Source organism: Vombatus ursinus, unplaced genomic scaffold (genome assembly GCF_900497805.2).
Source record: "Vombatus ursinus unplaced genomic scaffold, bare-nosed wombat genome assembly UNPS02014773.1, whole genome shotgun sequence".
In the NCBI taxonomy this organism is placed as follows: domain Eukaryota; kingdom Metazoa; phylum Chordata; class Mammalia; order Diprotodontia; family Vombatidae; genus Vombatus; species Vombatus ursinus.
The window spans coordinates 19,861,353-19,879,908 of NW_020954551.1; the positions used below are offsets into that span (position 1 = coordinate 19,861,353).

An 18,556-nucleotide genomic window follows, 5' to 3' on the forward strand; every position below is an offset into this window, starting at 1 on the left:
TTATGGACAAGTAGACTACAAGGAAGCCATCTGGTCCAACCCACTCATTTGGTAGATGAGGAAACTGAGGCCCAGGAGGATGGAGTGAGGAGCCCAGGGTCACACAGGTGTTGTGTCAGAGGTGAGATTTGAACACTGGTGCTCTCCTAAAGGCAGTTCGCTCATCTGGGAGGCTTGGACTCTCAAGGCCCCTTTAGCTCTACATCTGTGACTCTATGATAGCACAGTGCCTGGCCCACAATAGACACCTAATAAATGTTTACTGAATGAATGAATAGGTGGACGGATGGATGGATGGATGGATGGATGGATGATAGAGTTAGTCCAAAATCCCCTTATTGGATGGATGGGGAAACTGTGCCAAGAAAGGTGACGTGATTGGTACAGGGTCACAACGGTGGTTAGGCATCAATCAACTGATCCATCAATCAGCATTTATTAAACACCTACTACATGCCAGGTATTGTACTGCATGCAAAAGACAGCGCCTGCCCTCGAGGAGCTCACAGTCGAATGGATCAGAGGTGGCATTTGAACCCAGAATTTCTGCCCCCAGAACCTCCAGCTTTGACCCGTGGTTCCCCTCCTGGGCCTCAGTTTCCCCAGGTGTTCGAGCAGAGCGGGCACTGGCGCCCCGCAATACGTGCCCAGCTGCAGCCGCGCTCGCAGTCTCGCTTGGGGCCGGGGGGCGGGGCGTCGGCGCGGAGGCCCCGCCCCCGGCCCAACCTCCCAGGTGCGCTTCCGGCCGCCCCGGGGCCCTGGCCCCGCCCAGAGCCTGTGGGGGCGCGCCGGGGCGCGGGGCCGCGCCGGGCGGCGGCGGGGACGAGGACGGCGGCCCGGGGAGCGTGCGCGCGGTGACGTGCCGGGCGCCATGTTGGGGAGCTGATTGTGGGCGCTCGGGAGGTCCTCTGTCGCTCGCTCGCCTCTCTCGCCGCCGGTGCCACCGTCGCTTCCGTGTGTGTGTGTGTGTGTGTGTGCGTGTGTGTGTGTGCGTGCGCCTGTGTGTGCGGGTGTGTGTGCGCGTGGGTGGGTGTGGGTGTGAATGTTTGAGGGCGTGAGTGTGAGGGCGAGTGTGCGCGCGTGTGTGTGCGTGTGAGAGAGGGGGCCGGGACGGCGCAAGTGTGCGCGCGTGTGCCTGCGTGTGTGCGGCCTGCGTGGGGGCGCGCGTGTGAGGGCGGCGGGGGGGCGGCGGCGGCGTTCCGGGCCCGGGGACTCGGGACTCCGCGGAGGGAGGCGGCGGCGGCGGCGGCGGCGAGGGACGCGGGCCACCATGGACATGGAGAGGCTGCAGGAGGCACTCAAAGGTGGGGGTCCGGGGAGGGGGCTCCCGGCGCCGACCCTCCCCTCCCCCACCGGGCCCGGGCCCCGGGGCAGCCCCGCCCCGCTCGCCGGGGGCTTTGTGTCAGGAGCCGGCGGGGGGGGTGGCCTGGACCTCTCCTTCCCCTCCCCCCCGAAACCCAGGATGGGGGGAAGGAGGAAGAAGGAAAAAAAAGGGAAACCGAGCCGTCTCCCGCCCCCCACTTGTTGACCTCTTTGTAGACGGACGGCCGTGAACTTTTCGGACGGCCCGGCACCTGGAGAGTTCTGCCCCTGTCCCGGCCCGGGCCCGGGCTGTGTCACTGGAGCCGCGGGGTTCTCACGTTCCAAGCCGCAGGCTGTAAATTCGGGTTGCTAGGGAGAGGGGGACAGGGTGGGGTGGCACCCCGGGGTCCCTCCCTAGAGCCGTGGAAGTCGTCCTGGGGGCTTGCTTGGCCGTGGATTTTTTGCTTCTTTTGAATGACAGTGGGAGGGACTTGGGGAAAAGTTTCTGATTTGAAGGGGGAGTTGGGGTGGACGGGATCGGGATGGTTAAAGGGGGAAAAAAAATACTGCTTAATTTTTAAGGTATACGTACTACTAACTTTTCTTTTTCTTTTTCAATCTCCTGCGCAGATTTTGAGAAGAGGGGGAAAAAGGAAGTTTGTCCAGTGCTGGATCAGTTTCTTTGTCACGTAGCCAAAACGGGGGAGACGATGTGAGTTAAAAAAAATTTTTTTTAATTGATGAAGAGGAATAGACTTGGAACTTATTCTTAAGTTAGAGTTGGAGAATTAACCAAACACTCAGAAAGTTAAACACTTAAATTCCCTCACTTTATTCCAGCTTTTAAAAATTGTTATTTAGCTGTGAAGCATGTCTGAGTTTCATAATTGATTTTAGGTGTCTTCTGTAATGTTTCTAATTTTTTCTTCTAGGAGCTGGTCACTACATTATGTCCCATTTATTTTAGTTTAGACTGTTAGAGCATCTTGGCTTAGTGGGCCCAAGGGCTGGCCCAGGAGTCAAGGGAAGAGTTGGTTTGAATGCTACTTTAGATACCTCTGGGTTGTGTGGTCCAGAGCCAGAGACTTAACTCTTCAGTGCTCTAGGCAGCTTCCTTTGGATTGTCACTTGTGTCTTGGTGGGGCTTCTTTCCTGAATGGGGGAAGAGTTTCTGCTTTAGGATTTCCCCACACTGATGATTAAATTAGGGGTCCTGAAACAAAAAACCTGTTAAAGCTACATCAGTGGGGAAAAAAAATGCACTAAAATTCTTCTGGCTGTAATATGAAGAATCTCTTTATTTTAATTTTGTGATTCTGATTGTGTCTTTTATGGATATCATTTTCTTCAAACTTGTGTCCAACCTGGTGTAATTTTCTAAATGTGTGAAGCCCCATTTCTGTTGACTTTTTTGTTGGGTTGGGGGCAGAGACTTATTAGTGCCATTTGCTCCTGTTTCATGTGTCCTAGAAACTTTTTAGGATAACTGACTAACTCAGCACTTTATTGGACACTTGGCCTGAAAGTCACCTTCATCTTAAGAGTTAAAGGATGTTTTTATCAGTACCCTCTGTGTTTGGTGTTGATGTGTGAGACAAGGATTTGTTTTTGTGCCCTACCTAGGTTAATCTCTGGAAAGCTGAGCTACATTGATGACTTCCTTGTTGTCTCACTTTTTGGCAGGAAGGGGAAAAATTTCTTTGGGTGCCATGCTAGGGAATAAGCTCTCTTTCTGGCTCCCTACTCATCTCTTGATTTGAGGCCTAGTACAGCATTATAAGCTTCAGCAAGTGTGACACAACTTTTATCAAGTTGTGATTTCATGAAGGATTTGTTCGTACTTGTATGCTGTATTGTTAACAAGTTTAATCTCAATGTTAAAAAAAACAAACCCTGATGCTTAAATTAATGGACTTGTTCTAAAAGATTAACCTTTCCAGTATTCTGCTAAAAATGTACCAGTGAGCTGAAAGGTGACTATCATTTTCCATTTAAAAAAATGTACTTTGAGAAAAATATTTGCATTAAATGCTAATGCCTATGTTGGTCTCTGTGTGCACTGTAATTTTGAGGAATAATGAAAAGTAAATATACAATAACTAGATTTTTTACTATTTTAGTTGCAGACAAGCCTAAAAATTATTAAAGTTTTGTTTGCTTAAGTACATTGATTTCTAAAATATCACTATACAGGTTCACATTTTTAATTCTTATAATTGACTGACTGGGTATGTCAAACATCTTTATCTCAGCCGGACATTCAAAGGAAAGCAGTGGCATGTTTCATGTTCCCAAAACTTCTGAAAGTTTCCAATAGATAAGTACTACTAATACCATCTGTGAGTAAATATATACGGAGACCAATAAACCCATGTGAATAACAGATGGTATTCTTTGAATTTTTAAATTTATAAATATGATAAAGAGGCCAATAGGCAGTTCTTTGAAAATTTGTTTTACTGACTCACCAGTTGAATATGCGTATTTACTTGGAAGTTATTCTTTAGCCCTAATGGGGAATTTAAATTAATTTATTTACCACAATAAATATTTGTGAAATATGAACATCTGGAGTTGAAATAATGAGTATTTTAAAATCTATTCGTTCTGAGATTTTAGAACACATTTTGTCTTCTTACCACACAACTAAGACATGTTTATGCTTTTATGTTTATGCTTTTAGCTTAGCATTTAATTAATTTTTTATCCAGAGTGGGTATGGATTAACTTTTAGTAGTGAAAGAGAAACTAAAATATTTGTATACGTTTTCCTCTGTACGTTTTATGATTGTCTAGTTTTGTCAGGTTTCTGATACTTGCAGAATTGCAAGAATGGCAATTCAGTTTTTGAATGTAGTTTATGTGAGATGGGAGAATTTTCAAACTTTTGATCATTGGTATTTTCATTAAGACATAATAAGAAAGGGGATGCAGGATGCCATAAAAACAAGAGATTAGTAAAAAAAAAAAAAAAAAGCTTATGAATGAAATTCAGAAATTATTAACTTTCCATCAACTTTTAAAGGTCACTTTTTTTATTATAATTGACTTTTTCATTGTGTTTTAATATTTTACAGTGTGCTTTACCTATATTATCTTACTTGATCCTTAAAATAAGCCTGTGAAGTATTACTGTTTCCTGTTTTACGAATTGTCAAAGTCTTGGAGGTTAAATGCCTGCTATGTGCCAGGTATTATGTTAAGTGTTGGGGATACAAAAAGGGCAAAAGACAGTCCCTGCCCTCCAGGACTCGTAATCTAATATGGGAGACAATAAGCAAACAAAATATGTTCAAATAACCTATATGTAAGATAAGTAGATGACTAAAAGAGGGAAAATTACTAGAATTAATTAATAGAGGTTTGGAAAAGTTCCCTATTGAAGATGGGACTTTAGTTGGGTCTTGAAGGAAGCCAGGTAAACCAGTATAAGATGAGGAGCATTTCAGGCAGGGGGGACAGCTAGAGAAAATGGCGGATTTTCTTTTATGATATAGCCAGGAAGCCAGTGTCATTGGATTAAAGAATATGTGTCAGGGATTAAGGTGTAAGAAGATTGGAAAGGCAGGAGGGGACTAGGTTATGAAGGTCTTTGAAGGGCAAACAGCTTTTTGTATTTTCTCCTGGAGGCAGTAGGGAGCCACTAGAGTTAGGGACTTGACTGGGTCAGACCTGCACTTTAGAAAAATAACTTTGGTGGCTGAATGGAGAATGGATTGGAGTGGGGAGAGATTTGAGGCAGACGGGGCCTCCCCTCTTTCTCCTCCCCCAAGCTATTGAAGGTAGTATAGGTGTGAGTGATAAGGCCTGCACCAGGATGGTGTCAGCGTTGGAGTAGAGAAGTTCACAGAACAAATCCCTTAAAAGTATGTGCTCTGTGAAACTTGGACTCAATAAAAAGGCTGCACCCAAGGACCTAGAAGGCCACAAGTGGCCTCAAGGCGGAAGGTTCCCCACCCCTGGTATAAAGTATAAAGGGAGAAGACAATACGGCCCAGAACAGAACCCTCAACTACTGTTAGAGGGGAAGGTCTGGCTGGATGAGGATCCAGCAAAGGAGACTTGAGAAAGAGGCATCAGATAGGTAGGAGGAGACTTGGGAGAAGCTGTTGTTGCAAAAACCTAGGGAGAAGAGAGTGTCAGGGAAGAGAAGATGATCAGTAGTGTCAAAGGCTGAAGAGAAATTGAGAATGAGAATATAGAAAAGGTCATTGAATTTGTGAATTAAGAGATCATTGGTGACTTGGAGAGAGCATTTTGGTGGAATGATGAAGTCAAACTGGATTGTAAAGGGTTAAGGAGAGAGTAAGAGGAGAGAAAATGGAAGCATCTATTATGGATTAGATAGCCTGTTTTTTTTTAATCCCCGCAATTTATTATTTTTTTTTTGGATTTAAAAAAGTTCCAGTATTTTCTAAATTCCAATATTAAGTTCTAAATTCTCTCCCTCCTGCTCCACCTCCACCCATTAAGAAGACAAGAAATGTCATATCAATTTTACATGTGAAATGTGAAACACTTCCCCATTAACCATGTTTTGGGGGGAAAAATAAAGTGAAAAAATTATAGTTCAGTCTGCACTCAGACTCTCACGGTTGTTTTTGGAGGTGGGTAGCATATTTCAGTATCTGTCTTTCAGAATTGTCTTGGATCATTATGTTGATTAGAAAAGCTAGTTGATTATTGTACAGTATTGCTGTTACTGTGTATAATGTCTCCTGCTTCTACTCACTTCAATTTGCCATTAGTTTATATGTCTTCCCAGATTTTTCTGAAACTACCCCCTTGTCATTTCTTATAGCACAGTAGTATTCCATCGCAGTCATATACCACAACTTGTGCCCCCTTTCCGCAATTGATGAACATCCCCATGATTTCCAGTTCTTTGCCACCATAAAAAGTGCTGCTATATTTTTCTCCTTATAAATTTTCTTCGATCTCTTTGGGATACAGACCTAGTAGTGCTATTGCTGGGTCAAAGGGTATACACAGTTTTATAGCTCTTGGGGCAAAATTCCAAATTGTTCTCCAGAATGGTTGGATCAGTTCACAACTCCACCAGCAGTGCATCAGTGTCCCAATTTTTCCACATCCTCTCCAGCATTTGTCATTTTCCTTTTCTGTCATGTTAGTCAGTCTGGTGGGTATGAGATGGTATCTCAGAGTTTTTAATTTGTATTTCTCAAGTCAATAGTGATATAAAACATTTTTTCATGTGACTCTAGATAGCTTTGATTTAGATAGCCTTTTCAAAGAGGTTAGCCATAGAAGGTAGAAGAGATATAGAACAATTGGAGATAGTAGGCTCATTAGAGGTTTTTTTGAGGATGAGGGAGACATGAACATGTTTATAGGCAGTAGGGAGAGATTGAAAATAAACGATTAAGTGGATTGGGGTGAAAGGAGGCACTCTGTTGATGGAGTTGGAATGGAATAGGATTGCTTGAACAAGTAGAGGGGGTAGCCTTGGTAAGGAGTGAGGCCACTTTTATCTTGTGAGATGGGTAAAAAAAAACTTTTTATGTAGAATAGGTTAGTTATTCTTTAAGAATTAATTGTGAGGACTCCTGTGAATGATTGGTTGATTAAATGTGAGTAACAGTGGCTAGCAACATAGTAGTTTCTCAGTAAATATTAACTGAATTAAATTATAACACTGCATTTTAAAAGTTCATTGAGACCAAAAATGAGACTAACCTCTGACCAGTGATGTTTGATGACCAGAATTGCATTAATATTACTCATTTAGGAATGTCAACATATATTTATATATCTGCGTAGCTATAGATCTCCTTAATGATATTGAAATATTCTTGAGGGCAGGATTTTTTTTTTTTTCCATTTTGTTTCTACCAAAGGCCAGTAGTATACACATAGGGTCTTAAATATGCTTATTCATTGAATCAGAAGGAAGGAACAGAGCAGTGTAATTTTAACACAGGGATTTAACCTGAGAGGATCTCAAATTGGAATTTAGGGGGGAAATATACTGTTCAAGTTTCATTTTTGAAAATTTGTAAAAAAGACAGGAATAGGACAATAGAGTCTCCACTATGAATTCTCGCTTTAATTTTACTTGATTTGTATCCCCTTTATTATGTGTATCTGGACTGAATTGTTAATGTGTATTTCTTATTCTTTCTAATTTAATTTCTTGTTGCTGTGTAATTGAACAGATATTTGATGGCCTAGTCAATCTGGGAGGGGAAGACCCTAAGGGTTTCTGGCCGAACTGAAAGTATTGCTATTTACATTCACTCTGAGCCATTAGGGGTTCAAACAATGACCAAGTGGGTCTTGGCCTGGGACCTATTGTTGGCCAATCTGTGAGAGCCCTGGTGATTTTGGGTTTAAGGCAAGATCCTTGAGGAAGAAATCTGTGTGTTTTTTTGTTTTGTTTTGTTTTTTGACTAGGTAAAAGAGGCCATTCTCCGCCCCATTTCTTTACCTAGCCTTAATCAGTGATTGGGTTGTTGCCTCAGTCAAACTGAGACCTGTTAAAGACCTTAGCTTAAAAGGCCAGCAGCTCCCACTGCATCCAGGGCCAACTCCAGTCTTCCTGACCTATATCTTGCCACTGTACCCAGATGGCTCTGAAAGACTGGTGACTTCTGGTGACTTCTCACAGCTCTCTCTCACTTAAATCCACTTCATTTGCACATCATGGCATCACTTTCCTGATGTCATGGTCCTTTTAGAGGACAAAGGATAAACACCAACAACTCCTTTTCACACATATAGTGTGATTTAGTCAGGTGGATTACTGTTTTGTGAACCTGTCCCTCCCCTCCTAGGTTATATGTTTGGTATAAGGTATAGGTGAGTTTTTGTTTTCCTCATTAAAATATAAACTTGAGGGCAGAGACTGTTTCATTTCTGTCTTTGTATACCAAGTGCCTCGCATGGAACCTGGCACAATGTAGTCACTTAACTGTTTGTTACTCAATTCATATCTAGTACTGAAACAGATGGGGCACACTAAGGGCAGAGACATGTGAGAAACTCTGCCTGCAAAGAACCTCATATCATATCCCACCTCTGATATGCTATCTGAGTTTCTGTAGCCAACTAACTTAAGTCTTAGTTGCCTCATCTGTAAAAAAGGGGGCTGGACTAGATGGTTTCTGAGGTCCCTTCCAGCATCAGATCTGAGATCGTCACTTGTATTATTAAATTTAATATCAACAGTGATTCAGGAAAACATGATTATAAATCAGTCCCTGTTGTGTTGCTTGCTACCTGTTGTGACTTTAGGAAAAGTCATTTAATGCCTCTGGGTCTCAGTTTACTCATCTGAAAAATAAGAGGGGTGGACCAGATAGTTTTCTGGGTCATTTTTGTCTCCAGATCTTTCAAAAATTTCCTTTAGCTTGAGGTTTCTTAAGCAGGGGTCCTCAAACCTTTTATTTCTTTTTTTTTTTTAATGTTTTGACAGCCACTTCAGTATAATTAATTTCCCTTTAAATTCTTTGTATTTTTTTCATTTAAAAGCATCATTCTGAGAAAAGGAGCTTCATTAGGTTGCCAAAGGAATCCATGACATAAAAAAGGTTAAAAAGCCCTACTTCTTTCAGATTAGCAGTGAAGCTCAATTACTTGTTGTGTTTAAATGCCTATATAATCTTTAATCCAAATGTGGCTTAAAAAAAAACCTAATGGAAAGATACTATATTTCGTAGTAGAGAGAAAAATTTGCTGTTGATTAATTTGCATTTGTTTAACCAAATACTTTATTTGGTACATATGAATACTATAAAACTTCTGAATCGGAGCCTCTAGAATTAAGGCTAATACAGTCATTACTTGCCTGTTTAAATATTATCAGGTTTCCTGTCATATCTGTGCTGAACTACTAACGCTTTATATAGTGCAATTTTTTTTCATTTTTTTGATATACAAGACTATATATGTACATATATGTGTGTGTGTGTATATATATGTCTCTCTGTGTGTGTATATATATACACATCTATCTCCAAGTTCCTTCTCTTTCCCCACTTCCCCCTTGTATTCCTTTTGATTCTTTGTTTCCTTTCAGTGCTATTGCCTCTTAAGTATTGTTTAACGTTTTCTAAATAGCTTCTAAGAAGTTCCATCCTCAGTTCTGTGTGCCTAGAGTCATTGCCTTAAAAATTGTAGCCTATAATTGATTATCCTGGGCCTTTAATTATCTGGGGACTTCCAGGTGGAAGTACTGATTTTGGAATCTCCAGTGTCTACTTAGGTGTCTTCATTTCTCCTGTTTTCTCTGTTTCATGTTTACTTCCTGATAAATCTCTCAGAATACTTTGGAGCACACTTTAGCATTATGCTTTGCTTTTTTTCATAGAAACCAGGCTTGAGACTCTGTATTATTTGGTTCACTTGAGACTTCTGTTTCCCTATGATACTGTCCCCAATCTCCCTGTGTCTGTTACTGTCACATCTCTTGCTTTGGCACCACTGACCATAGATGCTAGCCAGGATATGTCATAGGACCTTTTAGACTGTGTTTTGTCTCTCTGCGTTTTGAGCGAAAAAAAGAAAGAAATTTTCTGGCAAGTGTCATGAGGCAAGTAATTTGTATGAGTTTGCAAATAACTTATTTCTGCTTTCTATTTAGGAAAAAGATGTCTTTTATGTAACAGCGTAATAGGTATATGTGGATAGTCCCTCAGAAATGAAAGAAGCCATTATTGCTAGATTTAGAACAATTGCTAGGAGTCAGTCTTTCCCATAGCCTTTCACCTAAGCTGAGTTGAGTACTGCATTTCTAGGTAAATAAAAAAAACTTACTGTTTAATTCTTACTGTCAACTATTTATGCACATTGTACTTTAAGGTTTGCAAAGTGTTTTTGCATGATTTCATTTGGTCTTCAGAACATTTTTGAGATCAAGATCACAGATTGTGTCATCCTAGTTTTATCAATAGAAAACTGAGGTTTAGGATGGTGAGAAATGACTTGCTTGGAGAGATCACCTAGGCAGAGTCAGGAGCAGGTAGGAGTGGCTCTTTCTTCATCTTCAGGCCAGTAATTTTTTTTTTTTGTCTAATTTTTTTTTTTTGTCTTACCTGTCTGCCTCTAATAACCATGTATTTTGTAAGGAGAATGAACCTAGAAATTAATTTTTTGTACAGAAAGACATAGAAAACTAGGTATAATTTTAACCAATATGATAATTTCATAATTTACTTGATTTTATAGTTTACACCCCCTTGGAGACTGCTTTTCAGGACAATGATCAACTCCAAAATGTATTTTGTCTCCTCAAAGTTCCCATGGACCTGAAAAGACCCTGAGAAATAATTTAGGTTCCCAGTGTCATTGGCCACTGTATTGAACCCCTTCTGCTTCTTAACATCTCCATCTCTTCTGAATATCCATGTTGGGGGTAGTTGGTAATGGTCTGAAGGAGCAACACAAAATATGGAGTACAGCACGCTTTTCTTTTTCTGAGTCTCCATTAGCTAATAAGTGCTGTACTTGGGTTTTGTATGGATTGTGCCTTGTAATGCTGCCATTGTAATTTATGCACATGGTGCCAGTGAAGAAGATAGGCATGCCTTTTTGGTTTTACTGTGATTAAAATATTTAAATGATTTTTTTTTCCCTTGGCAGAAGCCTAATGTGTGCTATTTGGATCCTTATAAATTGTAAAATGTAAATGAATTGTAAAATGAAAAATGTAAAAAATGTAAAAAATCCAGTTGTATTGTGTGCAGAGATTGAATTTAGTTTTTGTTTTTATTCTTTGCCTCATTTAATTATGGAAACTTTATCAGAATTGTTTCTCTATTTGTTTCTTCCTATTTTAAGTGCAAGTACAGGTATACAAGTGTAAAATAAGGTGAAATCATTGCTTTTAATAAAGAAATAATTGTTTTTGGATTATAGTTATTTGATAGGGATAGGGAAGAACATAAAGTTTGGGACAGTTGGAAGCAGGTTCTACAAAAGGACAATTCTCACGTGTTTAGGGTGTGGTGAGATTGTTGGTTTGGCACCACCAGTATTTTGAGATATGTGTAAACACATACATATGCAGGTACATATGCCTATCAGATCTTTATTATACATGTAAGTAGTCTGATTTTTAGAAAGTTTTTTAAAGTGGATAATTTTTCAAAGTTTTAAAAATTATCTTGTGTGTCTGTATGGATTAGCATATTCTGGGTTAGCTCCACATTTTTGTCAGAATGTAACTTTGTGTTAGGCAGGCCAGATGACTGAAGCTCTTTCTGGCTTGATCTCAAAGAAGCCTGGAATTCTGGTTGTAAGCCTGAAGGCAAATCTGGACTATCATTCCTGCCTATCTCAAAACCATCTTGAAACAGATATATGGTTTAAAATTAAAATAATAGATAGGGTGGCATAGGTAATGATAGTATTGCCCTTCTGAAAAAGAAAAAAGAAAGAAAAGAATGTCAATAAAACAAAAAAAAAACTACAAAGTAGAAGGAGATTTATAAGAGGACATGGTAAAGTAAGGTAGATATGTTACAGTATAGAGATATAGAGATACATATACTTAACATATAGATATATGTTAAGTATAGAGAGATTGCCTTGAAACCAGGGAGACCTTTGACACATACCAGGCTCTGTGATTCTGGGGAGTTACTTAACAGAGCTGATTTGCATTGGAGGAGAGAGTTTCCTTATCTGGGAGTTTACTGTGCCACTGAAATCCAGGTCTAGTCCCTGTCCCTGTAAGTTTGATGCATTAATTTGACTTATGTAATTGTGTATGTGTGTATGTGTATGTTTGTGGCACAGTGGATAGAGTATCAGGTCTGGAGTCAGGATGACTGGTTCACATGTGACTATATTTACCAGCTTTGTAACCCTTGAGCAAGTCAGTTAACCTCTATTTGCCTTAGTTTCTTCAAAACTTCTTTCTTTTCTTCTTTCATTGAAAATGAAATGTCTTCAGTCTTCTGTCCTTAAATAGAAGTTGAGGAGTTCATGGCTCTACTTCCCAATCAGAGGGCTCAGGGTACTGATGAAGTGAATGTACTAAAACTTTTGGATCTTGCTAGATATTTCCCAGTGATGAGTTTACTGTGGGGCATGGTGAAGTCAAATCCAAAATGAGTGCAGCTGGAGAAGTCATAGTAGTGTGATTGTCCTCATACAGCTCCTCTACCATTTGCCATTTTGCTTTTTAAAAATTGTCTTTACTAGTTTGGTGGATTTAAGGTGGAACTTCTGAGTTGCTTAAATTTACTTTTCTCTTATTAGTGACTTGAATTCAATTCAGTTACTGTTGTATGTGAGCTCTCCTTTGCATTCCTTATTTTTTAAGAATTGTATTTCTTTAGAAAACTATGTGCTTTATTTATTAGGGAGTGACTTTCATTTTTTAAAATTTGCCTCTATTCTTTATTACATATTTTGGATAGCAGATCTTTATTAGAGAAATTTGATCCACCGTTTCCCTTCTAATTCCCAACTTGATTTTGTTTGTGCAAAAGCTTTTCAATTCATGCCATCCAAATTGCCTTTTGGCAATCTTTTATGTTTATTTCTTTCCCTTATTTGATTAAGAACTACAGCTTTACATATATGTAAGAGTTTTGGAAGGTAATCTCTTTTTCAGTCTTTTAATTTGTTTATTATGTCCTTTTATACTTCAGTCTTGTATTCATTTGGAAATTACTATGGTATTTGGTGTGAGATATTAGTCTAAACCTAATTTTCTGTTAGACTGCTTTCTAATTTTACCAGCAATATTTATCATATAGGGATTGCTTGTTCTAATAGTTGGTAATCCTTGGTTTTATTGTACGCTGTTACTCTAAGTTCTATTGAATTGTAGTCTTGTCCCATTTCTTAATCAGTACCAAATTTTTTTGATGGTTTCACAGTTGCATAATTTGAAATCTAGTAATGCTAGACTTATTCTTTTTTTTTGTTTTGTTTTGTTTTGAATAAGAGTTTTGTTATTGATTTGTCCCTGGCCGTGCCCATACTATGCAGCCTGTGCTCCAATCTTCTCTTTTGAATTGGAATTCAAGCTCCCCAATCTCATAACCTGCTGCTTCTGATCTTTGCAGTCTTCTTACATCTTATTCCCTTCCACATACTCTGTGATACAGTGACACTGTAGGCTTATTAGTTTTTGCTTTTTAAAAAAATTTTTTTTAACCTCTAGATTAATTGTTGCTTTTTCTAGTTTGGTAAAATAATCATTTTGTTTTGTGTTATGGCACTAAATATGCAAATTCATTTCTGTACTTCTGTAATTTTTATTATTTTGGCCTGACCCAACCATGAGAAATTAATATCTCTAGTTAGGTCCGTGTTTCTATGTAATGTTTTGTAGTTATATTCGTGATTACTTTGTGTGGTAGATAGAAAGGGGCATTATTTTTATGAGTTGAATAAAAATAACATCCTTTTACAATTTTCTTCTCCTTTTTATTTCCCCCCAAATAATTGCCACAATATGCTTTACAAATGGACTTTTTTCAGTGACCTATGAAATAAGCACAATAGTATACTTGGATAATATCTTCAAATCTTGCATCATTGTGTGTAATTTTCCAAACTGTGACTTGTGTTTGGAAAAAATTGGAAGTTTTTTTTTTAGTTACTTTTGGTTCCAAATTCTTTTCCTCCATTCCCTCCCCTACCTATCGAAAAGACAAGAAATATACCCATTACACATATGAAGACATGCAGAACATTTCAGCGTTAGCCATGTTGTGAAAAAAAAAGCAAAAAAAAAAAATAGAAAAAAGGTGATTCAGTCTGCACTCAGTTCATCAGTTCTCTGTCTGAAGGTGTCCTTTGGAGATATCATGGATCATTTCATTGATAAAAGTTGCTAATAAGCCTTTCCCTGTTGATAATCATAACAATATTGTTCTTACTGTGTACATTGTTTTCCTGGCTCTGTTGACTTCATTTTGCATCAGTTCATGCAGGTTTTAGCAGGCTTTTTTGAAACTGTCTTCTTCATCATTTCTTATAGTACAATGGTATTCCATCACAATCATATTCCATGACGTGTTTTGTCATTCCCTAGTTGATGAGCATCCTCTTGTTTCCAGTTCTTTGCCACCACAGAAAGCTACAGTGTTCTTGTACGTATAGATCCTTTTTCTTTTTCTTTCTCTTTTTAAAAAATTTATTTTTATTTTTATTTAGGCGATTGTGGTTAAGTGACTTACCCAGAGTCACACAGCTAGGAAATATTATATGTCTGAGGCTGAATTTGAACTCAGGTCCTCCTGACTCCAGGGCTGGTGCTCTATCCACTTTGCCACCTAGCTGCCCCCCCCCCCCCTTTTTCTTTTTCTTTGATCTCTTTGCGGCACAGACCTTAGCGGCAGTATTGCTGGGACAAAGGGTATTCACAATTTTATAGACTTTTGGACATAGTTCCAAATTGTTCTCCAGAATGGTTGGACCAGTTCACAACTTTACAGGCAATTCATTAGTGGACCTATTTTCTTACGTCCCCACCAACATTTGTCATTTTTCTTTTCTATTATCTTAGCCAATCATATAGATGTGAAGTGGTACCTTAGAGTTGTTTTAATTTGCATTTCTCCATTGATTAGTAATTTAGAGCATTTTTTCTTATGACTATTGATAGCTTTGATTTCTTCTTCTGAAAGTTGCCTGTTCATATCCTTTGACCATTTATCAATTGGGAATGACTCCTATTTTTATAATTTGTCTCAGTTCTCTATATATTTGGGAACTGAGATCTTTATCAGAGAACAACTTCCTGCTTTCTTTCTGATTTTGGCTGTATTGATTTTGTTTGTGTAAACCCTTTTTAATCTAATGTAATCAAGATTACTCATTTTACCTTCCATGATCCTCTTTCTCTTGTTTGGTCATGAATTCTTCCCCTGTCCATAAATCTTGACAGGTAATTTTTTTCCTGTGCTTTCCTAATTTGCTTATGATATCATCCTATACATCCAAATCATGTACCCATTTTGAACTTGTCTTGGTATCTGATGTGAGATGTTGACCTATGCCTAGTTTCTGCCAAATTGATTTCTAGTTTTTCCAGAGATTTTTTTCCAAATAGCAAGTTCTTGCTGTAAACAATCTCTTGGAAAAATCCAAGCACTAATTTACTATAGTCACTTATTTTTGTATATTGTGTACCTAATTTATTTCACTGATCAACAACTTTATTTCTTACCCAGTAGCAGATTGTTTTGATGATTATCACTTTGAAGCATAGCTTCAAATCTGGCACTGCTGGACCACCTTCCTACATTTTTTAAAAAAATTGATTTCCTTGATATTCTTGATCTTTTGTTCTTCTTGATGATTTTTTTTCTAGTTCTATAAAATAACTCCTTGATAGTTTGATTGGCATGGCACTGAGTAAGTAATTTAGGTAGAATTGTCATTTTTATTATATTGGCTTAGCCTACCCATGAGTAATTAATGCTTCTCCAGTTATTTATATCTATCTTTGTGTGAAAAGTGTTTTGTAATTTTGTTTATATGGTTCAGCTGTGTGTCTTGGTAGGTGGACTTCTGAGTATTTCAAATACCCCTTCTCCTAATCTGCCCTCCTTTTTATTCCCCTCCCCTCCCCCCCTTTAATCCCTTTCCCCTTCTGTTTTCCTATAGGGCAGGATAGATTTCTATACCCCATTGTCTGTGACTTCTAAGTATTTTATACTGTCTGCTATTATTTTAAATGGAATTTCTCTTTATTTTTCCCTGCTGAGTTTTGTTGGCAGTATATAGAAATACTGATAATTTGTGTGGGTTCATTTTATATCCTGCAACTTTGCTATAGTTTGTAATTGTTTCAGTTAGTTTTAAGTTGAATCTCCAGAATTCTCCATGAATGTGATCATACTATCTGCAAAAAGTGATAGTTTTGTTTCCTTGTTTTCTATGCTTACTTCTTCAATTTCTTTTTCTTTTCTTACTGTTATAGTTAGTATTACTAGTACTCATTGAAAACGTGGTGATAATGGGCATCCTTGCTTCACTCCTGATCTTATTAGAAAGCTTCTAGTTGTCCCCATCGCAGATAATGCTTGCTGTCTTGGTTTAAGAAAGATATTACTTATCGATTTAGGAAAAACTCTATTTACTGCTATGATTTCTAGTGTTTTTAATAGAAATGGACATTGTATTTTGTCAAAAGCTTTTTTTGTATCTGTTGATATAATCATGTATATATGTATATTCTTTTGATATATAATGCTTATAGTTTTCCCAATAATGAACCAGCCCTGCATGCTTGATATAAATCCAATCTTTTTGTGATATATTGCTGTAATTTCTTTGCTAGTAGTTTATTTAACATTTTTGCATCAATATTCATTAGGGAAATTGGTCTATAGTTTTCTTTCTCTGTGTTCGCCCTAGAAATCTTATTTTCTAAAAGCAAAAGGCAGCATTTTGAAAATTCAGTTTCTGATGGTTGAAGGCATTCTCTTGTCTAGAGTCAGCTATGTGGCTTATGGATAGAGTATTAGTCCTAGAGTCAAAAAGATCTGAGCTCAAATAAAGTTTTAGGTATGTACTAGTTTTGTGGCTTTGACCAGGTTGTTTAACCTCTGTTTGTCTCAGTTTCCTCAGCTATAAAATGGGAATAATGGCACCTACCTCACAGGATTGTTGTGAGGATTAAATGAGATAATATTTAAAAAGAAATTTTTTTTTAAGGCTATTGGAGTTAAGTGACTTGCCCAGGGTCACACAGCTAGTAAGTGTCAAGTGTTTGGTCTGAGGCCGGATTTGAACTCAGGTCCTGCTGACTTCAGGGCCGGTGCTCTATCCATTGTACCACCTAGCTCCCCCAAATTGAGATAATATTTGTAAATCATTTAAACAATGCCTATCACAAAGTAGTCATCATACAAATGTTTATTCCCTTCTCTACTTTCCTCTTTTTTCCATACTTTTCAGAAACAGTGGAAAAGTCCCAGAGACTTGTCAACAATCATTAGGCTTCATTTCTGTCATTTCAAATCTCAAAACATAGGGTAAGGAGATCCACTCTCAATATTAATCTCTTTTCTGTTTTTGTTAGAGCCTGTCTTGACATTGGTAGGCTTCTTGTCATCACTAATTACTTATTAGTGTCAGTGTATTAATTATTTTCTTTTTCTTTTTTTTTTTTGTGGCTAGGCAATGGGGTTCAGTGACTTGCCCAGGGTCACACAGCTAGTAAGTGTCAAGTGTCTGATGCTGGATTTGAACTCAGGTCCTCCTGACTCCAATGCTGGTACTCTATCTGCTGTGCCACCTAGCTGCCCCTGTATTAATTATTTTCAAAGCCACTGTCCCACAGTTAGAAAGGAGTGCAAGAAGGTAAAGGTCTCCGTTGTCTATTTTAGATGACAAGTTAAAAATGTATCTACTTGGTGCTTCTACTGAATCCTCAAATGAGGCAACAAATCAAATCAGTTTTAAGGGTGCCAGTGATGCATACTTCACTATTGATTTTAGCATTGTATAATCATCACCCATGGTGAACATCTGCCTTCTAGAATACATGCCACTGGCCTTATTTTGAAATAACTCCATTAAAGTACATTTTAAACAAACCCCACCATTAGGTCATTAAACCCTATGCGACATTATTTGGTAGATTCTCCAAGGCATAAGTCAGATGGTGGGCAATAAACTTAACTTTTCTATGAAATTACTCTTGTGATGTCATTTCACATAGTATCTTTTCGTGAAAGGAACAGGATTAATTTTTACAATTGAACTTTGTCAGCCTTTTAAGAAATGCCAAATAGCAGCTTCTCATTTAGCCTTTATTTGCCTCAGTTTCTCTTTGTAAAATGGGGATAATAATAGCACTTACCTCCGAGGGTTTTTGTGAGGGTCAAGTGAGAGAATTGAAAAGCATTTAGCACAGGTCCTGGCACATAATAAGTACCATGTAAATATTAACTATTATTTAGAAATGGACATTGCTTTTTCAGTTTAAAAGTGGTTATTAATAAAGGAGTGTATTTTCTGAGGTTTTTACTTTGATTTGTCTGGATCACTCCTTCATCTTAAATTATCTCTGTACATGTTGTATCCCTCTTAGTTCACTAACAAGTCTTATGGGCCAGGACTCTTTTTTTTAGCTTTGTGTCCTTAGTGCCTTATATATTGGAGGTGCTTCATTTTTGCTAAATTGGACTCATGATTTTGTAAAATATTTTCTATATCCAACATGTATATTGAATAAGGCAAGTATTTGTTATAATTACATTTTGTTTTGACAGGCAGCATAGTATAGTGGTACTGGAGCACTGAACCTAGAGATCTAACTTGG

The 18,556-nt window shown here is 38.4% G+C and overlaps 1 protein-coding gene across 3 annotated transcripts in view; it reads left to right on the forward strand.

Annotated features, from left to right (window-relative positions):
* The first annotated feature begins 1,228 nt into the window (after nucleotides 1-1,228).
* PPP4R2 (protein phosphatase 4 regulatory subunit 2) overlaps nucleotides 1,229-18,556 on the forward strand; it is a 58,651-nt gene continuing 41,323 nt past the window's right edge. For 2 of the 3 annotated variants that reach the window (XM_027863970.1, XM_027863971.1), the window contains exons 1-2: nucleotides 1,229-1,304; nucleotides 1,933-2,014. In XM_027863970.1, coding sequence (XP_027719771.1) covers nucleotides 1,271-1,304; nucleotides 1,933-2,014 — 116 coding nt within the window. In that variant the 5' untranslated portion in view covers nucleotides 1,229-1,270. Of the gene's footprint in view, nucleotides 1,305-1,555; nucleotides 1,658-1,932; nucleotides 2,015-18,556 lie in introns of those variants that run through there. The other variant, XM_027863972.1, reaches the window with a different exon arrangement.